At 59.1% G+C, this 22,260-nt stretch overlaps 2 protein-coding genes across 5 annotated transcripts in view; one reads left to right on the top strand and one right to left on the bottom strand.

Moving 5' to 3' along the window:
* The window catches only part of LOC123949618 (chloride channel protein ClC-Ka), an 11,886-nt gene extending 7,095 nt beyond the window's left edge, over window positions 1-4,791 (top strand). Inside the window, exons 15-20 of the mRNA XM_046017177.1 lie at window positions 125-338; window positions 1,238-1,371; window positions 3,022-3,110; window positions 3,274-3,354; window positions 4,096-4,182; window positions 4,527-4,791. Coding sequence (XP_045873133.1) covers window positions 125-338; window positions 1,238-1,371; window positions 3,022-3,110; window positions 3,274-3,354; window positions 4,096-4,182; window positions 4,527-4,574 — 653 coding nt within the window. The 3' untranslated portion in view covers window positions 4,575-4,791. The remainder of the gene's footprint in view (window positions 1-124; window positions 339-1,237; window positions 1,372-3,021; window positions 3,111-3,273; window positions 3,355-4,095; window positions 4,183-4,526) is intronic.
* FAM131C (family with sequence similarity 131 member C) lies at window positions 1,963-22,260 on the bottom strand. Of its 4 annotated transcripts, XM_046017194.1 has the most exons (10): window positions 21,979-22,259; window positions 11,127-11,242; window positions 10,089-10,124; window positions 9,739-9,832; window positions 7,448-7,630; window positions 7,067-7,177; window positions 5,393-6,304; window positions 3,473-3,578; window positions 2,839-2,960; window positions 1,963-2,200 (listed from the first exon to the last, which is right to left on the bottom strand). In XM_046017194.1, the coding sequence occupies exons 1-7, from the start codon at window positions 21,998-22,000 to the stop codon at window positions 6,021-6,023; spliced, it is 846 nt and encodes a 281-aa protein (XP_045873150.1). In that variant the 5' UTR covers window positions 22,001-22,259; the 3' UTR covers window positions 1,963-2,200; window positions 2,839-2,960; window positions 3,473-3,578; window positions 5,393-6,020. The 4 variants fall into 4 exon arrangements, with proteins under 4 accessions (XP_045873150.1, XP_045873156.1, XP_045873142.1 ...); XM_046017200.1 differs by having other exon boundaries at window positions 1,963-2,960; window positions 6,020-6,304; window positions 21,979-22,260; XM_046017186.1 differs by having other exon boundaries at window positions 1,963-2,960.

Here is a 22,260-nt window from a genome sequence, read left to right as displayed (position 1 = left end):
CTGACGTGCTCCCACTCCCCGAGCCCAGGCACCGGGGCCCTTCCAGCAGTGGCCAGTGTGTGGCCTCTGCGTGACGGTGGCCCCTGTGGCCTGAACCACCCCGCCCTGGCTCTGCCCCCTGCAGGGGCTGCGGCCTTCTCGGGGGCCGTGACCCACACCATCTCCACGGCGCTGCTGGCCTTCGAGCTGACTGGCCAGATAGTGCACGCGCTGCCCGTGTTGATGGCCGTGCTGGCGGCCAACGCCATCGCCCAGAGCTGCCAACCCTCCTTCTATGACGGCACCATCATTGTCAAGAAGCTGCCATACCTTCCGTGGATCCGAGGCCGAAAAATCAGGTGAGAGGTACCGACGTGGGGCTGGCCGATGGGGGTGATCAGCCTGGGTGGGCTGGGGTAAAGCCCCCCCCACCCATATAAACCCCCCCTGTGGCTGACCTTGGATGTGGGTCATCCATCTCGAGACAGCCATCTCGTCTCCATTCTCTCCCGCTCCCTGCATGACCCTGGCCAAGCGCTTGGCCTCCAGGGCCTCCGTGTCTTCTTAGTCATCAGTCTGTCTGCACGACAGGACTGATGCTGCCCATTTGCTGGAAACTGGGGCTCAGAGAGGCGCCGTGCCTTGCTCCCCATCACACAGAGAGTCAGCACCAGATGTGGGAGGTCCCCTCCTCTCTCCCACTCCTTCCCTGCTGTCCTTGCTGCGATGCTGGGACAGGAATCAGGCTTTGGAATCTCCCCTGGCCAGACAGGACCAGAGCAGCTTCTGTTTCCAGAGAAGCAGGACTAAGAGGATCTAAGAGTCTTGGGTCCAAGACCCAGATCCAAACATGTGCAAACTGTCACCCTGGTCCAGACCTCTGTTTCTCCATCTATAAAATGGGGGAGGCCACTCCAGTGATTTTCAAACTTTAAACCTTTTTTTTTTTCCTTTCTGCCATAAAACTTTTCTTCAGATGAAATTCTCCAGGGAAGACTTCTGAGTAAAAGACCCTGAAGTGGAGCCAGTCTGGGGGGCGGGGGGTCGGGGTTCAGGGGCTGGGAATCCAGAGTCAGGCCAGAGGTGAGCTGTCCCTAAGTTGCTCCCCACCTTGGGGTTCTAGGAGCTGCTCATCCCAGAAATCTCTCAGCGCCTGCCCACGCCCCAGAACCAGCTCCCCCCAGGTACCCCTGCCTTGTCCTGGGGTCTGGAGATCCCCTCACTCCAGGACCTGAGGGGAGCACCCTTCTGCTTCCAGCTCTCACCGTGTGATCGTGGAACACTTCATGAACTGTGAGGTCACCACGCTGGCCAAGGACACACCACTGGAGGAAGTGGCCAGGGTCGTGACCTCCACAGACCTGGCCAAGTATTTCCTGGTGGAGAGCACAGGTGCCCAGCAGGAAGGGGGAAGCCTGGGTGCGGAGGGGACATTCCCTCGACCTTTACCTTCAGCCTTGGGGGGCTGGGCCCAGGAAAGGGGAAGCAGGGCATTGGACCTGTCAGTCACCTGACTCTGAATCTTGTCTCTGCAACCGTGTGACCTTGAGCAGGTCACTTCATTTCTCTGAGCCTCAGTTTCCTCACTGGTAAAGTGGAGACAATGACCTCCCCAACGTGGGGTGGTTGACTGGTTTAAATGAGATGAGAGGAGGCTTGTAAGGCACTCCATGGGTAGTTTTAGAAATTCTAGAAGCCAGGCCTGGTGTGCTTGGGAGTGGGGGTAAATGACGGCAACACCACAAGGTGTCAGAAGACTCCTTATCTCAGTCTCCCCTTCAAGCATTCCCCAGCTAACTCACCTCTCCTAAAACCCTGTTGCCACGAGAAAAGTATCTTTTTAAAGAAAAATGAATGGGTGACCTGTGAAAAGACACACAAGCTGAATCTTGGGGAAGGATCTAACTACAGCATCATTTCCTGCTGGGACACAAGTACAAAAAAAGTAGGAAAGATTGCGGGGGTAGGGGGGAGCGGGAGGCAGCCCTGTCCACTCAGGGGCACCTGTCAAGCACACATATGCAAACGAGACAAGGTACACACTTGGCAAGCATAGCACAGCTGGATTTTGATTCCTACTCAACCTTTGGGCAGGTATCTTGTTCAGTTATCTACCTGTACAACCGAATGGTTACCGCCATACCCACCCCCAAGAGGCCATAAAGCCATTTGTGAACAGCAGAACCATGGGCAAACCCCCTATGACCTGCAGTTTCTCCACCTGGAAAATAGAGACCAACATGGAGTTGTCAGAGGTTCTCAACCCTAATGCCAGGCCCTCTCCCCACTCAGATTGGGATATCTCTAACTCGATCCCACAGAATACACCAAATATGCCATTTGGAAATATTTGCATATGAATGACCCCTCCAAGAGGCTCCACCTCCTGGAACAAAGACAAAATTGGTCTCCAAGACAAAGACCCCTTCTACCCTCAGAGCCACAGGAAGCAAAGAGCTCCCAACCAGCCCAGGCCCAGGCTGCAGGACTCTGCTGCTCGCCCGAGAAATAGCTTTAATTGTTGTTGTCTACAGGGAGAGCATTTATATATCTAGTTGTACAGTTTTGATTTTACTTGACAAGAAGGAGAAATGCCAGGCTCCCCTCTCAAAACCCAACACCTGCCAACTCCAATGGCAGCTTGCAGGGAGGCATGCCAAGCCCTCCGCCCACGGCAGAACCTCCCAACATGGTGGTCTTCTGGGTTCACACTTGCACTGGGCTGAGCCAGAGGGGCAAAGCCCAGCTCTGACCCATAGACATCTTCATGCCCATGTCCCAGAGCTGCTCCTGCCTCGAGGCCCTGCCACGGCGGGAATCAGGGTGGGCAGCCTTCCCCGGCTGCCTTCCATTACCAACCTCCACATCAGCAGTCAGTGACCTTGGGCAAGATAAATAAGCTCTCTGTGCCTCCTAGCCTCAGTTTCCTCTTGTATAAAATCGGTGGTCATAGCTCCCGACCCACTGGCTGCCGTAGTTTCCTGAGAGACGTGAGAACACCTCGTAAATGCCATGTGGCTCACTCTCTCTCCACTCGTGCAGAGTCTCAGATACTGGTGGGCACTGTGGGAAGGGAGGACTTGGTGCAGGCACTCCGAGCTGAGCCTCCTTCCTGGACTCCAGGGCACCTGGCAAGTACTCCTTGGTGGTGGGGGGGGAGGGATGGTGTCAGGATGGGGAGTGGTCAGCAGGGAAGTGAGGGGGGCGCCTCTGGGAAAGGGGGTTTGAGAGGGACAGCCTGGAGGTGGTGGAGGCTGGTCCAGCCCCCCATGAGCCTTCTCCCATCGTTGGCAGTGTCTTCGGGACCTCCTGGCTGGGGGCTGTCCCATAGAGCCTGTGACCCTGCAGCTGTCTCCGGAGACCTCCCTGCACCAGGTAATGGGGAGGGTTCGGGCATGCAGGCAGAGAAGGACTGTGGGATAGAGGGGAAGCTCCAGCTTTCTTGGCACCTTGTAGCCAAGGCTCTCTGCTCCTCCTGGGTCAGCTTCCTCACCTGTAGAATGAGCATAGTAGTCCTTGTTCTCTCTGTCCCTCATTTCTAGGGTTCTTGGGATGATGCATATACCAGGGAAGAGGGAGAGCTTGGGGAGCAGAAGGTTCTGTGTGGAGAGAGACTGTAGTTAAAAATATGTCTTTGCATCAAGGCACACATGGGTCTCAATTTCAGGTCCACCACATTCTCCCTGTGGGATCCTGGGCAAATTACTTAATTTCTCTGAATCCTGATCCCTTCCCACCCTGCAAAACAGGGTGTACATGGGGTCAGAGAGGGGCAGAAACAGGTTGGGACGTGGAGGTGGCCTCAGCCCCTCTCTGCTGTGGGATCACGCGGGATCATGCTTAATAAACTTGGCCTTCCCATTGGTCCCTTGTGTGGACTTTGGAGACCTCTGGTGGTGATAGTGGACATTGCGGGCCCTAATGTCCCGCCGGCTATTACTGTGCCCCACCCCTTTCCCAGGCTCTGAGATAGACGGGTGGGCACCCCTGGGACAGAGCTCTGGCCAGAGCCTCCACCTCAGCTCACAGCCCCCAGGCTAGGGAGAGATTGAAGCCAGAGCGATGAGCTGAGCACCATCTATCTTCCAATGTTTACTAACAACCCCTCTCTTCTAGGCACACAACCTCTTTGAGCTGTTGAAACTTCAGTCCCTGCCTGTGACATCTCTGGGCAGAGCTGTGGGCTCTGTGTCTTGGGTGGAGGTATGAGGGTCCCAGGGGCAGAGGAAGGCAGAGGAGCCATGCTTGAGCAGACTGGGGGGGGGGGGGGTACCGGTATCTTCCCATCTGAATTTAGAGAGGCCTCACGGGATTCTGATGAGCCCCACTTTTTGAACCAGAGAGATTAGCCACTTTTTTGTGTCCAGGAGCCAGCCCTGCCATTTTCTGGGCCTAAATGATCCCATCTGTATAATGGGGAGGAACTGGCTTTAACAATTACCCCCTTCCCCCCAATCAACCCTTAGGACAGCCAGCCAATCCCAGAATCCCCACTCCCAGTCTCCTCTACAACCTCCCTCCCCCAAACCCCTCTTTCTCTGTTCTAGTTGAAGAAAGCAATTTCCAGCCTGACAAACCCACCAGCTCCAAAGTGAGCCAGCCTGGCAAGACCCTGGGCCGAGACCCCGCCTCTCTTCCCCGTCACAACACAGCCCTCCAGCCCAGCTCCTCTTGGTGAAGCAGGCAGCTCTAACCTAGCACTGAGCAGGGCCCCACGCTCATCGTGTTCCATCCTGGGTGACACAAGTGTTGCGTACTGTAAAGGACAAATCCCACCCTGGACCCAGCAAGATTCAAGACCACAGAAAACCAGTGGAGAGTGGGTGCTCATTGAAAATTCACCAAATTCACAGTGAAGACTGTGTAGGTGTTGGTGTAGGGCTATCGGCAAGGGCAGGCACAGATGCCCTCTGGGAGTTGTAGGACTCCCAACCAGAGGCTCCTGAGAAAAATAAAACTGGTTCCCAGAGCTGTAGACCCTCTCCCAGCTCCAAGGGTGTGGACAGCTCCGTGCTAGCCCTGAGTGAGGTCTTGGCGCCCCCTGGTGGCCATGTGGGCATTGCAAGCCTGGGTCCCTGGCCTTCCACTGCTCCTCCAACACTCCCTTCCTGGCAGGGATAGGGTAGTGAGCAGGTCCCCCATCAGATCTTATGATGCTTGTCCTCAGGTATAAGGAGGACCCTGTGGCTCAGTTACCCTCACCCCACTCCCAGCTTCCTTGTTGGCTGAGCCAGGGCTGATAAAGCAGGTTCCTAGGTATGGCTCCTGGGGATCCACAGAACCTCGGGCACCTTCCGTGGGGACTCTCCTGGTTGGGTGGCATAGGCTGACCACCTGCGTGTGTGTTGGGTGGTTAGGGGCCCTCCCCTAAATCCCTCTAGAACCCCCTTACCCCAGGGGCTCAAGGACACACCTTCCCCCAGAGACCAGGCCAAGTTCATCCAGGGTGAATCCACCACTTTAATGTCTGTAAAGAACCTTCTGGAAGGTGGGAGGAGGGTGCAAGGAAGGGAGCAGGGGCACCAGGGACAGGTGATCCTCGTGGAGGGAGCCGAGGAGCTTAGCTACCAGAGAGGCTGTCCCACCTCTGATGGGGACACAAACACAGAGGAAGGGGGGAGGACTGAGCCCCGGGGTCAAGACAGGGTCCCCAGGCCCCACTCTAAGTGGGTCTCCCGAGTCCTTCTGAGGCCGTCTGCCCAGGGGCCCAGCGGCTGGCTCCTCCTGGCAGCTTGCCCTGGTGCCTGCTGAGAGTTCTCGAGCTCACCGCTGGCGGAAACCCCACGGGGGAAGGTGCCCTCCTGAGCCAAGTAAAGAAAGGAGAAGGGGGATTATGGCTCCCACTCCTGGGGCAGGTCCATGGAGGCACAGATTGGTCCACAGGGAGGGCTGGCCCCCCGTCCCTGCTGTACCCACCCCTGCCTGCCCTGAGGAGTCCAGAAATGCCCAGCCCAGACCCCAACATCCTGAAATGCCTGGGATGCCCACCGGGCAAGGTCACAGTATAAGGAGGCTCCGAGGCACACAGCCGCCCCCCCACCTCAGTTATAGAACACCTCGTCCTCCTCCTCTGAGAGGGAGATGCTGTCCACCGAGGGGAGGGAACCTTGCAGATGGGCCCCACCCTCAGGCCCCAGACCCTGAGGCAGCCGACTCCGATGCTCCTCTTCCGAGCTGGGGGGCTGGGGGCCGGCAGCTGTGATGGGGGGCTCGTCGGGTGAGGGCCAGCCCTCGGGGGAGAGGCCAGAGGAGGAGAAGGCCAGAAGACTGTCATCCTGTGAGGGGCCACTCAGAAGACTTTCCTGCAGGTAGACGCTCTCCAGGTCTGGAAAACCAACAGGAGGGGTAGGAATGAAGTCCCAGCCCTGCTCCTCCCCCTCTCCTGGTGCGTGAGGGAAGGCGGGGGACAGAAGACTGGTCTCCAAATCCTGCTTTGTCGCTGCCAAGCTGTGTGACCTTGGGCCAGTCACTGAACCTCTCTGAGCCCCAGTTTCTCCCTGGGGGCTACCAGGGTGGTAGAGCAAGCTGGAGTAGTTAACGCTGCCCGGCCTCGGATCCGGCGCTGGGACATCTGGAACACCCAGGCCTCCGCTGCCTTCCCTCCCCTTGGTCAGGGGGAGGATTAAGTAAGATGATGGGCCTGTGGGTGTCACCGAGGCCCCCGGGCCAGTGAAGCCTCCGCAGTAACCTGGGCTATCTGTGCTTGGTATTAAGGATCAGATCCTGGCTCTGACGCCTCTAGCTGTAACCTAGGGCAAGGTTCCTGGTGCCTCAGTTTCCCTTATCTGTAAAAGGAAATAATAACAGGGCCCCCTTCTTAGAGGCGTGGTGAGGAAGTGAAATGGCACAGGGCAGCACCGAACGGGGCGAACACGTCCTCCCCTAACCGGTTCCAGCGCTCAGCGCTCGTTCTTGCCTCTACGCTTACGGCGCATGCGCTCGGTGGGCAGAGGGCGGGGCGAGGACCCCCTGCTCCGGCCCACATGAGACAGGGAGGGGCTTGTCCGAGGTCACCGTGGTTTGGTGGCAGGCACCCAGCCCCTGCTCTGCTCCACCCACCCCGCCCCGGCGCCAACCCGGGTCATACCCTGGAGCTGGACCACGTCCTGAGGGCTGTTCTCGAGGTGAAGCTCCTGGTCGTCCAGCGAGGACCAGGCGCTCAGCGTGGCCTCTGTGATCGCAAACTGCTCGGCAACCCCTGCGGGGGGTCGGGGAACAGTGAGACCAGCTCAGCAGGGACACGGCGGGGGACGGGGGGGCGTTCAGCACCAGGACGGGCTGGCACCCAACAGCCCAGCAGTTAGCTGCACTGTCCATCTGGGCCCCGGGGACCAGACGGCTCTCCCGAGTGCCTGTCCACCCATGGCACTGTTTTGCCATGTCTCGACAATACCCATGTGGCGACCCTCGGTCCCCTAAGGACCAGGGCCCCGACCAGTCCCCGTCCCCAGGCTCCCCAACCACTGACCTGCAGCAAAACGGGCCTCCCGCAGCTCATCGGGCAGGCGGCAGTAATGCTCGTCCTCAGTGGGGGACAGCTCCCAGCCTGACCGCTGGGCGCGCCAGCCCTTCCACTCGATCAGGTGGGCCACGCGGCCACGTGCCATGGCCGTGGGCTTTGTGATGTGGTCCTTGATGCTCTGCACCACCCCTGGGAGCATTGAGGGCAGCGGGTGACTACTCTGACACAAAATCCCGCTCAGGGGCCTGCCCCCCCCCCACCCCAGGCTCCCCGCCCCCCCACACCTCGGGCCCATGTAATGGCCTGTACCCCACAAGCATTCCAGGCTCTGTACTCACCCCATGCCCCGTGTTCTCCCAGCCCCGCACTCACGATGCCCTGAATCTATCCCAGCAAATCCTCCTGCCCAACCAGAGCTCACACCCACTCAGCACCCCACACCTCCCCGAGCCCCAAGGCCCCACCTCACTTAGGTCCCCACTCATGCAGAGGCCCCAAGCCTACCCAATATCCTACTCCCAGCAATGTCCCCTCCACCTGGTGCTTCTTCCCCAGACCTGCCACGCCCCTCATTCTCTGACCAGGTTTAGACCCTTCTGTCCCAGAAGATCCACTCAAGATCCACCCAGCCCTCTCCCTTTATCTATTAATTAACCAGTTCCGAGAGAGCACCCCCTGTGCCAAGGCCAGTGCCAGCTCTGCTGAGCGGGAGACCTATGTGGGATGCAGCAGGCCAGGAAGGCTTCCTGGAAGAGGTGGACCGGGGTTGAGCTTTACAGGTAGGTTGGTGGTTTGCAGGTGCACTGGACAGATGGAGGCAAGACTGGAGGCTATTTCAGAGATGAGATGAGGAGGAAGGCGTGGCAGAATCTGGCATGATTCTGGGACTGCCGGGGATGAGATATGGGGGCCATACTAAGGCTGGGATGGCAGAAAAGGCTGGGGAGCCCATCAGGGGCGAGACTTAGGACTGAGAGAGCCAAGCTGAGGACTCCCGAGTTTTCCTTCTAGCAATGGGGAGCCACAGCAGGGTAATAAGCAAAAGAGTGGCAGGTTAGATCCGTTGTTTAGAGCACCCCAATTTGGGGATGGGGCCAAGGGTGGTGATGGGGCAACCTCAGGAGCCATTGAAGGGATGCAGCGAGAGACAGGAGAGGGGCTGGGAAGCAGGGAGGAGGACCTGAAGGGCTCTTAGGAGCAGACTGCCTCAATGTGGAAGCTGACAGAGAAGACTGTCAGAAATGATTCAGCATCTCTCTGAACCAAGGCTGAGCATACCATCACTGGGGTCTCAGAGCCGTGATGTGAGGACCGGCAATGTTTAAGCAAGGAAGCTAGAGACATAATACTGAGAAAATGGGAAAGATGGGAATGAGGAAGAAGGGGGAGAACCCGCCACACATACCCCCGAGCTAGGAGCACAGGCAACCAGAGAAAGTTCTGGAGGAGGCGGTTCAAGTGGCCCCTGCAGGGCAGGTGAGGCAGAGGGAAGGGATGGTGGGTGGGAGAGAGTCAAGGCAAACAGGGGGGAGGGCAGCACAGGAATGGCCTGGAAGGTGTGCCGGGGATGACCTGGGCCAGATGCTGCGGCAGTCCCTGGAGTCCCCTCTGCTGGCCTGCATGCTCATCTCCCAGCTGCTGCCGCCACCCACGGGCAGCCCTCTCCGGAGACTTGCCCTTAGCTCATGGGAGTGGCCTCATCCAGAGATGCCTGGGAGGCGGTAGAGCCTTCCAGGGGCCACCACCCACCAACAAGGGAGTGATACCCAACCAGCCGCCATCCTCAACACCACCCACTGGAAGTTCTGAGGTTCTGTTCTGAGGTTCGATTAGTGCTCCTGAGCCCCCAGGGATCGGGCGGAGACAGAGTCCTGCTGCAGCCCCATCTCCGCTGAGCTCCTTCCCCTGCCCGGTCCTGCTGCCCTCACTCCTACAATCTGCCCTTGAGAATGATCCCTCCATAAATCACTCGTACAATTCGCGTCCGGGCTCTGCTTCCAGGGAACCCCAGCCACCACGGGGTGACGGGCAGACTGCACCTGCCGCGGAGGCCGGGAGGCCACGCCAGGCAGACATCCGAAAGACTAGGGCCGTTCCCTCATGGCTTCAAGGGGCCACAGCCATTTAACAGCAGGGGTGGGGGGCAGGAACCCTATGTCCCTCGTCCCTGCAGAACCTGGCATGGAGCATGGGTCCGGGAAATGTTGGCTCCCACAGGCTGCATCCCCTCCGGCCACAGCAAGGGCAAGGGACGGGCCGTGCTAACCCTGGGGCAGGGGAGGGACCCTGGAACCTACCCACAAGGGACGAGGTGGCCAGAGCTGCCACGTTGTAGTTGCTGGAGCCGGACCTGGCGTCGGCCAGGTAGCCGTTGGTGGTCTGGAAGCACCTCTGCAGAAAGGAGGGGAGGGGGGAGTAGGGCAGGGCAGACCAGCCAGAGGACATCTCCCGGCCACTACCGTCCCGCGAAGCCCCCTCCCCAGGTGACGATGCCCACTCCCACAAGACCGTCCCACCCGCTGCTGTCATCAGGCCCCCTCCCCCAGGACTGGCAGGACTGTGTGCCTGACGGTGTGGAGTCGCAGAGCGAGGGGCCACGATGTCCGTGGCGGCTGCCTGGACTGCGGGATGGGCAATGCGCACTGACCTGCCAAGGATCCCAACAGAAATCCATCTGTTTGTCCTAAAATGAGAGAAGGAAGAGGGTCAGGCAGGGCCTGGCAGACGGTGCCAGCAGATGGCACGAGTCCTTGAGCCCCGGGTGGTGGTGGGGGTCAGCCTTCTGCTATTGTCTGAGGTCTGGGCTCTGCCTGCTCCTGGTCGTGCCCCCCTGGCCTTCCCTCGCTGTGCAGAGAAAGACGTCGTGGGGCGGGGGGGGGGGGGGGGGGGCGTGGTGGCTCCGCCAGGAAGGCAGTGGGCACGGGGGGGGGGCGGGTAGATCAGACCTGGGTTCGAGCTTTGACTCTGCCCTTTCTACCTGGTACCCTTACATTAGTGCCTTAACAGCTCAGGACATCAGTTTCTTCCTCTGTAAGATGGTGATAAATGCCATTTATCTCAGGGATTGTGGTGATGCAAATGACATGATATAGACAAAGTGTCCAGCATAAAGCTTAGCATGTGGTGTGTGTTTTTAAAAAAGGTGATTATGTCAACCGGTAGGTCCAAGCCACAACCTCTGGGGGTGGGGTGGAAATTATGCACCAGGATCTGAGGCCCCTGGCAGGCTCTTCCTAACGCATCTGGACAAAGAATCCCACTCTGGGGGCGCCTGGCTGGCTCAGTCAGCAGAGCACGCGGCTCTTGGTCTCAGGGTTGTGAGTTCGAGCCCCATGTTGGGTGTAGAGATCGCTTAAATAAATAAACTAAAAAAAAAAAGTGCCACTCCTTTACCTTCCAGAAGGCAGGGCAGGCTGCTAAGAAGGAAGGCAGTGGGCTGGTCAGGGAACTTGTAATCTGCAAGGCTGGGGTACTTTGCGTGGAAAGACCTCCAGAGCAGGACTCTTTTTCCTGGTCCTGGTCCAAGTCCCTGGATGCCCAGCCCGATTCAGACTTTCACCCAAATGCATACTGAACCTTAGGGGCTCTGATCCAAGGAGGGACGAACAGTTGCAGCTCCCTGTGGAGCGCTGTAGGGGGCATCCCAGGAACCAGGGTGAAGTGAGGATCAAGTGGGACCAGTTACCTTGCCAGTGACATGGTCTGGAGCAACAGTGCGGGGGTGGCTGGAGGGCAAGTCCTGGTTCAGGGGGTCCGTGCCCTGGGGCATGGGGCAGTCCTTGTGGGCACTTGTGAACAGATCTGGAAATATGACAACAGGAGGAACTTAGAAACCCCCCCCACACAGCCCCGCACTCCCTACTTACGAGGCTTGTTCAAGCCAGCCCTGCCCAGCCCAGTGCTGCCCAGCCCAGCCCTGCCCAGCCCAGTGCTGCCCAGCCCAGTGGCGCTGGACACTACTTTATGGCCACCGATGTCATTTTGTGGAAAACAAAGACTGAAGCAAGCCCGCGGCAGGTGGGGATTCCTGCCAGACCGCCTGCCTGGTGCCCTCAGTGGGAATTCTCGTCCATCTGCCTGTCCCTCCGTTTTCGTTGGTTCTAGCGCCCACTCCCTGGCACAGCCTCTGAGCTCGCCTTCACAGAGACCCTCAACTCCCAGCCCTGTCCGGTCTCACCCTCCGCCTGCTCCACACCGGGACCTGCGGGGCTGCGCATTGCTGGAGAAGGTCCCCAGCCTCACACAGGACACGGCCCAGGGAACCGTCTATAGGTCTCCCGTCCCCACGAAGTTTGCTTCCCACCAGGCTAACTACCTAACGCAGCTTTACTTCTCAAACCTGCCACCCGGGCACCGCCTCCCCACAGCCTGCTGCTGGCCGCTCCCCCATCCCTCACAGAGGTCCGGAAGCCTGCAGCAGGCATCGCCCCATTTTTCTACCTGAAATCCTTGCCCTGCCCCCATTTTGCTCACACCATCTGCTTTCCTTCCTGTGACAAAGGAAGGGCTGTCCCTACTCCATCCAAGACCAGCGACCAGCCCCAGCCTGACCCGCCCCCCACCGGGGGCCCTGCCCCCTGTCTTCTCTCTTCTGGTCGTCTGCCCTTGTCTCCCTCTTGGCCACCAACATGGCAGGTGCTGCGGTGTCTCGCCCCTCAGGACTCTCCCCTGCATCCCTGCTCTCCTCACCCATCCAGCGCCCCCTGCCCCCCCATCAGACCCTCACCTCCCAGCACCTCCCATCCTTTAAAGACCTTAACCCAGCTTCCCCTCAGCTCCCTGCCCGCTCCTCTGCCCCCTTCCAGGCCGCACTTAAGACTTGTGCCCGACCTCTACTCCCCCCCACCCCCTCCATCTCCATCTCCATCTCCTGTCTCCTCCCCTCCCCTCCAGGCCTCCCTCCCCCTCAAGCCACGCCCATCTCAGGCTTCCCTCCCACCACCCCCCACCTTGGTCCCCCTTCTCTGCTCCAGCCCAGCCCCTTCTTACCCCTGGGGTCTCTCCCAGGACACCTCCTCGGTGTGCCGCTGACCCCTGCATTTACCCCTGTGCCCCTGACTCTGCTTGAGCCCTCAAATGAAGAGCCGGCTCCCCTCACAGATGCCCAGCGGGCGACAGCCATCTCAAGGAGGCCCAGGTCCATCTTCCTCCTCTTCCCAAATTTTAGCAAACGATGTAACAGCCCACCCAGCTGTACCAACCAAAAATCCAGGTTTCGCTGAGTGCTGCCTTCACCCCACCCCCCAGCCAGCAAGTCCTACTGGTTCTCTCCAACCTCCATTCCAGACCAAGCCCTCTCTGTCCCCACTGCCGCTCCCCACCTGGGGGCACCACCCTCTCTCACCTGGAGCCACTGGCCACAGGCTTCCCCTTCTCTCCGTCCCCCTGCACAGAGAGGCTGCAGGTCAGACTGCCTGTGTCTTTGCTGAAAACCGGCCACTGGCTTCCATCCACTGCCCTGGAGGAGGACAGCCAGCCCCCCACCAGGGCCTTCAGGGGCCCGCACACCGGCCTGCCCGCTGCTCTGGCCACTTGGGCCTCCCTGCTGCTCCTCAAATGGTCCCCTTGTTCCTTGTCCTTGTTCTCCTCTCCACCTGGAACATATCCTCAGATCTTCCTGAACCGTGTCATTCAGGTCTCAGCTCAAGGTCGCCTCCTTGAGGCCCTTCCTGTCCCCACACTGGGCACCCGTCGCTTCCCATCACGGTCAAGCTTATGTGAAGTGTCCGGTCCCTTCCTGCGCGGTGAGTGTGAGGCCGAGGGAATGGAGACCGTAGCACAGGGAGTAAGCATCTATTTCTGATGCGTTCAGGAGTATTTGCTGAGCACCTACTACGTGCCAGGCGCTGTTCTGCGCACGAGGAACACTGGCAAATGAGACAGAGATGGTTTCTGCCCTCACGCAGCTGACATTCTAGTGAGAGTGACATTCTAGGTCATTCATTCACCTAGACAACCTTTCATTCCTTCACCTGAGGAGCACTCGCCTCCTGTCTATACCGTGCAAGCGTGTGGGGAGAGAGGTGGGATTAAGACTCCACCCCGGCCCTCCAGGAGGTCCCAGTCTGATGGAAACCAGCCTCAAAGCCCCTCATGCAAACACGAGACTGACCTCAAGGGTCCTCATTCGGACGGACCTAAAGAGGAAAGATCCGTGGCTCAGCTTTCTAGAGGAGGAAGCTGAGGCCCAGGCGGGGATTAACTACCCACAGGCACCCAGCCCGTGGCTGGCAGTCAGGGTCTGCACCCTGTTACCCTGCTGCCCAGGCTCACTCTCTTCCAAAGCACAAAAGAGCAAGTTTTGATGAGTTTTGTGGGGGTCAGGGGCCACACAGAAGCACTGATGGGGGAGCTAGCTGGGGGGGGGTGCCAGGAGAAGGGGGTGCGGGCAGGGGAGGGTGGGGTGTGCAGCTTGCATGAAACTGAGATCCCGGAGACACGAGGAGCAAGGGCGTCTGCACCATGGCAGGGAGGCGAGGCTGCTGCAGGACACTGGTCCCAGCCGGCAGCCTGTCCTGCCCGGGTCGCAGGCTCCCAGCACCCTTCCCCGGCTTCAACAATCGACGGGCCGTGCAGCAGGAGCTGAGCGTGGAAGCAGGCAGGGCATCCTGCGAAGGAGAGGCCAGTATCCTACCCCCCCACCCCGCCTTGAGTCGGATTCTGCACAGCTGGGGAGAGATGGTTGGCATGCAAAGGGGCAGTCGAGTGGCCTGTCTTCCCTCACCCTGCACAGCAAGGGCTGTGCCTTTCTCAAGGGACCCTAAGGAAGGGGCCATGTTTGAGTTTTGCTGGTGCCCCCTAGGAGGGTCGCTTGCAGGGCAAGGGGACCCCAGTTCCCAGAGGCTGGAGGGTGGGCAACTTTAGCGGGCAAGGGAGTTGGGCAGGGAAGGGAAGAGGTCAAACCAGGTCACAGCTCCCATGATAGGGGTCCTGCTGCAGGCAGGCCCCCCAAACAGCCGCTGAGAGAACTCACACACGCTAACCTAGGGCCCGTGGCCCTCCCTTCCCCTCATCTTCCACTACTCTCCCTCTTGCACTCCAGCCACACTGGCCACTCAGATACGCCCAGCACACTCCTGCCTCAGGGCCTTTGCACTGGCTGTGCCTTTCCTCCAGCAGGAACTCCCTCCTCCCACATAGCTGCAGGCTCACTCCCTCACCATATTCAGGTTTCTACTCAAACTTTAGAACCTCAGGGAGGCCTCCAGCCACCTTGTTTAATGGCACCCATCCTTTCCTATCTCCTAATTTTCTGTCATTCCTTCTCTAAGGTGACATTCCTTCTTTACGTTATTATGTGTCTGTTTCCTTGTTCACCATCTCTCACTAAACCATGAGCTCTCTGAGGACTGGTCCTTGTCAGCTTTAGTCGCCACCATAGCCCTAGCACCTCCTGCCCCAGGGCCTGGCACATTGCTCATTAAACTTTGCTTCAACAGTGAGCCAGGGGTGGCTGACAGAGACCACCAGAGCTCCAGATAAATAAATATATCTTGGCCACTTTTTCTCAAGTTCCTCAGGCCAGACTCCAAGATGTCAGAGGAGAACGGGACCTGAAGAGGAGGGAAGCCAGCAGTCCTGGCTGGAGGGCCAAAGCGAACACTGAACAAGGTATGAGGTGGAAGTCTCTGTTCACACTGGACTGGGCTTAGGATTCCTAAGGGACCAGAGAGTCCTGAGAGGGGCCTGGAGACTGTTACCGGCAGGCAGGTGAAGGAGTCTGAATGAGCCTGTCCGAAACAGGGCGAGAAAAGGCAGGCAGAGCCGGGACTGACGCCCCCATCCCCTGAACTCGGAGCTCTGTCACCCAGGAATTGAGAGCAGTGTGGGCTGAGCCATGTGCTTACACACGGGGGCATTCAGCTCAACTGGCTCCTCACCGCGAGTCCAGGCTGTGCACCCCACGCAGGGCCTGCCCCTCCCCAAGCTTTAGGGTCTCCAGGTGTACAAATACCAGGTCCAGGGTTGGGACGTCCTTCTGCGGGTCACTTAGTAAGTAAGTAAGCCACTTACTAAGCCACTCTAAACACATGTGTTTAAAAAATAAAATAGAGGGCGCCTGGGTGGCTCCGTGGGTTAAAGCCTCTGCCTTCAGCTCAGGTCATGGTCCCGGGGTCCTGGGATCGAGCCACGCATCGGGCTCTCTGCTTGGCAGGGAGCCTGCTTCCTCCTCTCTCTCTGCCTGCCTCTCTGCCTACTTGTGATCTCTGTCTGTCAAATAAATAAATAAAATCTTTAAAAAAATAAATAAAATAGAATTGAACAGAAAATACCAGAACCTATCGAGGAGTCAGGTTAAGTATTGTTTCATGAAACTTCGGTTTAAATCGCACAGGCCCGCATGCACCCACACACGGGTGGCGAGAATGTTCTAAGCGTGTGCTGGGCATGATGCAAAATATATGTATTCCTACGGGTTCCAGTCAAAACGTTTGAGAGTTACCACTCCTAGGATTCCAGCGCAGAAGCCGGGGCCCGCCGGGGTGCAGGCAGATGGGTGCTGGAGTATTTCTAGGGCCCCTGGCCATCCCTAAAACTCTGTGGACTGTGGGCGGGGGAGTGAGGGGAGCTGAGGCCTGGTAGGCAGCGTCAAGGGCCTGGAGCACACAGGACTTGAACAAGGTCATTGGTCAAGGGGGATGTGGAGGACTCCTGACTCTGAGCCCCTCTCCAGCTTTCCTGCCCCCCCCCGCACCACCTCAGTTGGGGTGCAGGAGCCTCCACCAAAACCGCCTTCTCCCCCTGAGGACTTGGGCCCCGTGATGTCACAGGCTGGTTGCCATGGAGACGTCAGGTAATGGAGCAGCCCAGGGTGAAATCACAGGCTGCTCTTCGCCCAGCTGGGACCGGCGGCCACGTCACCAGCAGCAACTGGAAAAACACAGTGTTTCGCGTGGGCTGGGGGTCCCCTGAGGGGACCCCTAGCCACTGCTCCTGGGGGCACCTCCTTCCTCCTCAGTCCACACCCTACTCCTTTGACCTCAAGGTCTGAGGCCCCTTCTCAGACCGGCCCCCTCTCCCACCTCCCCCAGCCACAGCGGTGACAAGCCTCTGGTTGCCCTGGCAACTTGGAGGCCTTCTCGGTCCTTCAAGGAGAGGAGTGTCCTCCAGACATCTCCTGCATCCCTCTGCCTTCAAGCAGAGCGCTCCTCTGCCGGCCAAGGATACTTCCTGCCTTCTCGCACCAGCTCCTTATCGGCTGTAGAGCCCAAACACCCAGACAGCTCCTCCTGATGTCTCATCTAAAGCCGTCTGGCTGCAAAGCACCCACCCTGTTCCTTGGGTCCATCCGCGGCTTGGTCCCCTCTCCCCTGCCTCCGAGCCATCTAGTCTCTTTAGCTGTCCTTTGGTGTTGGAGTCCCAGCCCGTCAGACACTGCGGTTGCCATCGGTCCCCAGAGTGTCTCCCAGGGCTCTGCACCCCAGGAGGGGCAGGGAAGGCACCAGATTAACCCTGTTTTTTCCCAGCAGCCCAGACAGGGTAAACGTCTCCTTGAAAGCACATAGTAACAGAGCAGCAGCCTGGATCCGAAGCCCCTCGCCCAGCCCTGTGTGTGCTGGTGGCCCACCGAGGTCCAGGTCCTGTCCCTGCCTCCGAGGAGAACACAGTGGGCCCAATGCTCCTTTCACAGACCCTGCCCTGGGTCTAATCCAAGCCAGCCCGGGCTGCGGGCGTATGGCCCAGCCCCTGGGAGTGGCCGAGGACTCTCACCTGTGCAGTGAACCCGCCCAGCTCCCTGGGAAGGAGCTGTTGGAGGATAAAGCCCCTGACCCAGCAGGCGCTCTGGAAACCAAAGCTGCTCCGTCCCTCTCCCAGACCTGGTCCCCTTTCTAGACCACGGGACAGATCTCAGTCTCCCTGGGAGCCCTGCCGAGGGAGGCCACCAAGAGTGAGCCCTTGGCGTCTCTGCCTGGTGAGTCACTGATGTGACAGCAGGCCGTCCCGCTGAGCTTGGCCTCGAGTGGACAAAGTGCCCTCCTGCTCCCCGGGGCATGTGTTTATAGGTCACCAGGCCCACAGAGGTAACTTCATCAGGGAGCTGATGGGGGTCGGTTTCTGTCCCCAACCAAGGATAGAGGGAGACAACAGGCTCTTCTCCAGGACCTTCCATACACCTCAGCTCCTTTCTTCTTCCTCTGCCATCTTGGGGCTCCGTCCCTTCGACAAGCTATCCTAGAGCCCATCCTGCTCTAGCCTCACCTCCTCCAGGCAGCCTGCCTAGACTGGCCTCCGCTGTATTAGGCCACCAGCAGCCTTAATGAGCAAACTCCGGCCTGCAATGATTTTCTGCCACCATTTATTGAACACCTACTGTGTGTCGGGTACTGTCCCAGGCCTTTTCATCCATTATCTCTTGTTTAACCCTCGCTAACCCCCTGCAAAGTAGTATCATTATGCCCATTTTTACAGATGGGGAAACAAGCTCAGAGAAGTTAAATCACTTCTCCAAAGTCACCAGCTAATAAGCAGCAGAGATGGGGTTCAAACCTGATCCAGTCTGAAATTCCAAAGCTTGCGCTCAAACCACTAGCCAGTGCTGATCTCTTCTTCAGGCTGTTTTTCCGTGTGTGTGTGTGTGTCCATGTCCGTGTCCTGCCTCCCCCACTAGACCACCCCCCGGGGCAAGGTTGTGTCTGTCTTCTCAGACGGTGAGCTCCCCAAGGGCAAGGCCCCATCTACTCCTTCCTCAGTCTCCCCCAGTGCCCAGTGTCAGACTGCTCACTGGTTCTGCAGGGGTGAAGGGGAGACAGTGCGAGGCGGCTGGGAAGACATCATAGTTGGTGGGCCCTGTGTTCTATGGGGCGCTCTGCCCAGTTCCTTCAGAGCTGGAGCCTTCTCCCAGACATAAGAGATGTCTGACCTTCCAAAAGAAAGACTTTAGTCCCCCATTTCTGCCCTCACAAGCCCCAGGGCCCAGGGCACTGAGACCCCCACAGTGAGGCCAGGAGGCTGACAGGTTGGTTGGAGGACAAACCTGGGCGGGTGGAGAGGTTCTCAGGGCCAGGGGCATGGGGTGGGCCCTGAGAGACCCTGGAACTGGAGAGAGGGGCTAGATATTAGCTTCCCCTGCTCTGCGCACATCGTCACCTGTGGTGGAAGCAAAGCCCCAAGCAAATACCAGCCCTGAGAGTTACAGCGGAGGGCAGCAATTCTGAGCACTGGCCATGCACTCTGTGCCTCTCTCTTGGGGGTCGCATCTGAAAGCAAAGGGCAGGGGCTCCCTGCTCAGGCGCTGGGCTACCACAGACCTGAATCCAAATCCTGCCTCTCCGCGTCTTGGCTGTGTGACCTCAGGTAAGACCCTTCCTGTCTCTGAGCCCCACGTCTTCCCTCCCAGGGTTGAATGAGGATGAACTACTCCAGAAGAGTAGAAAGGCTCAGCTTGGCTTAGGATAAGCCCCCAACAAGTGGTAATATACAAGTAGATAATGAATCGGGTGCCTGGTTGGTTAAGCGTCTGACTCTTGATGTCGGCTCAGGTCATGATCTCAGGGTCGTGAAATCAAGCCCTGCATCAGGCTCCGCGCTCAGCACAGAGTCTGCTTAGCCCTCTCCCTCCTCACTCTGCCCCTCCCCCTGACCTCTCTCTCTCAAATAAATAGAATCTTTTTTTTTTTTTTTAGATTTTTATTTATTTATTTATTTGACAGAGATCACAAGTAGGCAGAGAGGCAGGCAGAGAGAGAGAGAAACAGAGGAGGAAGCAGGCTCCCCGCCGAGCAGAGAGCCCGATGCGGGGCTCGATCCCAGGACCCTGGGATCATGACCTGAGCCGAAGGCAGAGGCTTCAACCCACTGAGCCACCCAGACGCCCCGTAAATAGAATCTTAAAAAAAAAAAAAAAGTAGACAACAACACGAAGTAGCTCCTGGAAACAGCATGTGTTGCTTTACTCTGGTCCCCGTCACTTTCCCCAAGTCCCCAGCACCTCGAGTGCCTGCCATGAGGCATCCATGAGACAGGATGGGGCCGGAAGCCTCCGTGTCCTCCCCTTTCCCAGCCAAAAGGGGCTGGCTTAGCTGTCCGCACAGAAGGGTAATAACAACAAATTTAAAATTAAAGAAATAGGTAAATGTGCCAGGTACTGGTCTGAATGCTCTACATGAATTAAGTCCTGTGATCCCTGCCCAGCAATCCTACGACATCGATACTGGTATTGGTCCCATTTTAGAGATGAGAACACTAAGATACCCATTCAATATTAAGTAACTTGCTGAGGTCACAGAGCTAGGGAACGGCAGATGGGAACCTAGGCTGGCCGGCTCCTGAGTCTGCAACCCTAACCTCTCAGGCCAGGCACAGAGAACTGACGCCCCATGCTGGCGTGGAGAGGCTCTCCAAGGTGTGGCCTGTACCTGGGGCCTGGCGTCCGGCTAGGGCGGCCCCAGTCGGGTGCAGACTCGGGGATCAGCACCAGCATGAGGCTCCCAATCCCTGGCCTGGCTTCAGGGCTGCGCACCAGGCACAGGGAAGCGCTTAGAGAAAGGGGTGGTTAGTAGCACTGGGCCCAGAAGCTCCTGGAAGCCCGTAGCTGGAGAGGAGCAGGTCAGGCGCCCAGCTGGGGACTGGGGGTGCAGTGCAGAGGCTTGGGGCACAGGCCTGGCTTTTTACAGGTCACTCAGCCTCCTCCCCACCCCTTGCTCCGTTTCCCCATTTGTAAAACGAGGACTTGGGACAGCGCCTACCCCAAGTGAGCTGGTTGTGCCTAAAGCCTTCCAACCGGTCCCTGGCAAGCCGGAAGCAGTACCGGTGACAATTGCTCTGACAGTATGGGTGACAGTCAGAGGGGGGCGTGCCCTCCGCGTCGGGGTCCAGTCGCTGAGATCATGGTTGTCCTCTGCTCCAGGGTCCTGTCCCTTCTTTACCCTTATCCAGCTCGCCTGCTGCATGATGGGACCGTAAGCGCCACCCCCTCAGGAAGGAGACAAGGTTCGAATACACAACTAGATCCCGAGGCGGCACTCGGAGCCCAAGTCACAAAGGAAGGGCGATGGAAGTCCCCTTTCTTAGTCTGTGTGACCTCAGGCAGGCACAGCAGAGAGTGCTGGCCCTGGTGGGGGGCGGGGGGGCGGTCCAAACACCCAAGCACCAGCCTGACCTTGGCATCTCTTCTGTGTTCAGTGGGTCTGTGGCTCACAGGTTGGGTCCCCGGTACGGGAGGACCAAGTGACAGGGAAGGGACACAGTCACCAAGGAAATAGCGGATCCCAGATGCCCAACACCCAGAGCCTGCCCAGAGCCTTTGGGTTTCTGGAGACACGCTAAGAGCTTGTCAGTCCTAAAGAACCCTAAATACTCTTCCCTCTTAAAACTGTCTTCCCCTCTGGCAAGCTGTGGGTCTCACAAGGGCCGGGGCTGTGCTAGACTCGTCCCCTCTAGATGCCCAGCACGTACACAGCACCTGGCACACAGTAGGGACCATGCTAACAGCAGCCTGATGAATGAATAAGTGAACGACCCTCATACAACCTAACTCCCACCCATGATTCCAGCCTGACACCCTCCTGAGACATCCTAAGCCACTTACCCGAGTGTCCCACAGGGACTGGTGGGCCCCTGAGAGGCCAGAGGAGGGGGGGAAAGCATCGTGCTCCTTGCCCAGTGTCCTTCAGCACAAGCACACCCCCCCACCCCCACCCCCACCGCCCAGGACCTGTGCAGCCCCTCCCCTAGGCCTGTTCATCCCTCTACAACTAAGTTTTGGGGGTGATGGGTGGAGTGGCAGCCCCCAAGGTTGGGGGTCAGTGGGTTTGCCAAGCTGGGGTCAAGGCCTCAGTCACCTCTACCCCCAGCCCCCTGCTCTGTGTAGGACTCCACTGGCATTCCCACGGGACAGCCCACTCCAACTCCTGGGTTGCCGCCTTGGGCAGCACAAGGGGAGAGCAGAGGAAGCCAGGGCGAGGCGCCGTTGAAAGCCCCCAGGCAGAAAGAAAGGCCCAGGAGTTCACAGACACAACTGCTTTCTCTGTCCCTTCCTGTCCCCTGACCGAGGATGGGGGTGGGGTGGGAGTTAGGGACGAGAGTGGGGGAAGGGATACCTTCCACATAACCTGTTCCTCTCCATTAACCCACTGCTGTCGATGGGGCTCAGGGACTCTGAAGACAGCGCACGGGGTAAGGGGACAGAGGGGGAGCGCTGAGCAAGTCAGGCCTGTGTCTTGGGGGAGTGTGGGAAGGACAGTCGGCTGCTTCTCCCGGGCCGCCACCTGCCCTCCAGAGAAGCCAGGAGCGGCCAGAAGCCTTCCTCCCCTCCAGAGCACGCGACAGGGGGCGTGTGGCTGCTGGGCTGGAAGCGACCCCGCTTCCTGCCCCCTGCCTGGGTGTGGCTCCAAGCCCGGCTGGAGATGCGGCGACCTCCCTCCGATCTCTCTCTGAGCTGCCACCCCCGTCCCTTGTCCTCCCGGGGGCACCGTGTCCCCTGGGTCTCGGTGGGGGGGGGGGGCGTGCTGCGGGTCGGGGAAGGCCGGGTCGCCCCCCAGCCGCAACCCCCAGGCTCCTCCCGGGCCCGACCCCCACCCGGCCGGCGGCCCCCTCACCTCGCGACACGCAGGAGCCCATCACGGGGCCGCGGGGCCAGGCCGCTGCGCCTCGGGTGCGTCCGGCCGCCGGGCGCTCATGTCTCCGCGGGCCCGGGGCTCACGCGCGGCGCCGGCGCAGGCGGGCGGTCGGGCAGGGACAGGGGCTGGGGCTTGGGCTGCGGCTGCCTCCGCTCGGCTCCCCGCCGCTCCCGCCGGGTCGTCCCCGCCGCAGCCGCCTCCCGCGCCGCGCCCGCTCCTACCAGCCGCGGGCAGCACGGCGGGCGGGGGGACCCGGGGGAG

The sequence above is a fragment of the Meles meles genome, chromosome 1 (genome assembly GCF_922984935.1).
Source record: "Meles meles chromosome 1, mMelMel3.1 paternal haplotype, whole genome shotgun sequence".
In the NCBI taxonomy this organism is placed as follows: domain Eukaryota; kingdom Metazoa; phylum Chordata; class Mammalia; order Carnivora; family Mustelidae; genus Meles; species Meles meles.
Note: the sequence above shows the minus strand (reverse complement) of the source record. Positions and strands in the feature narration are given on the sequence as shown.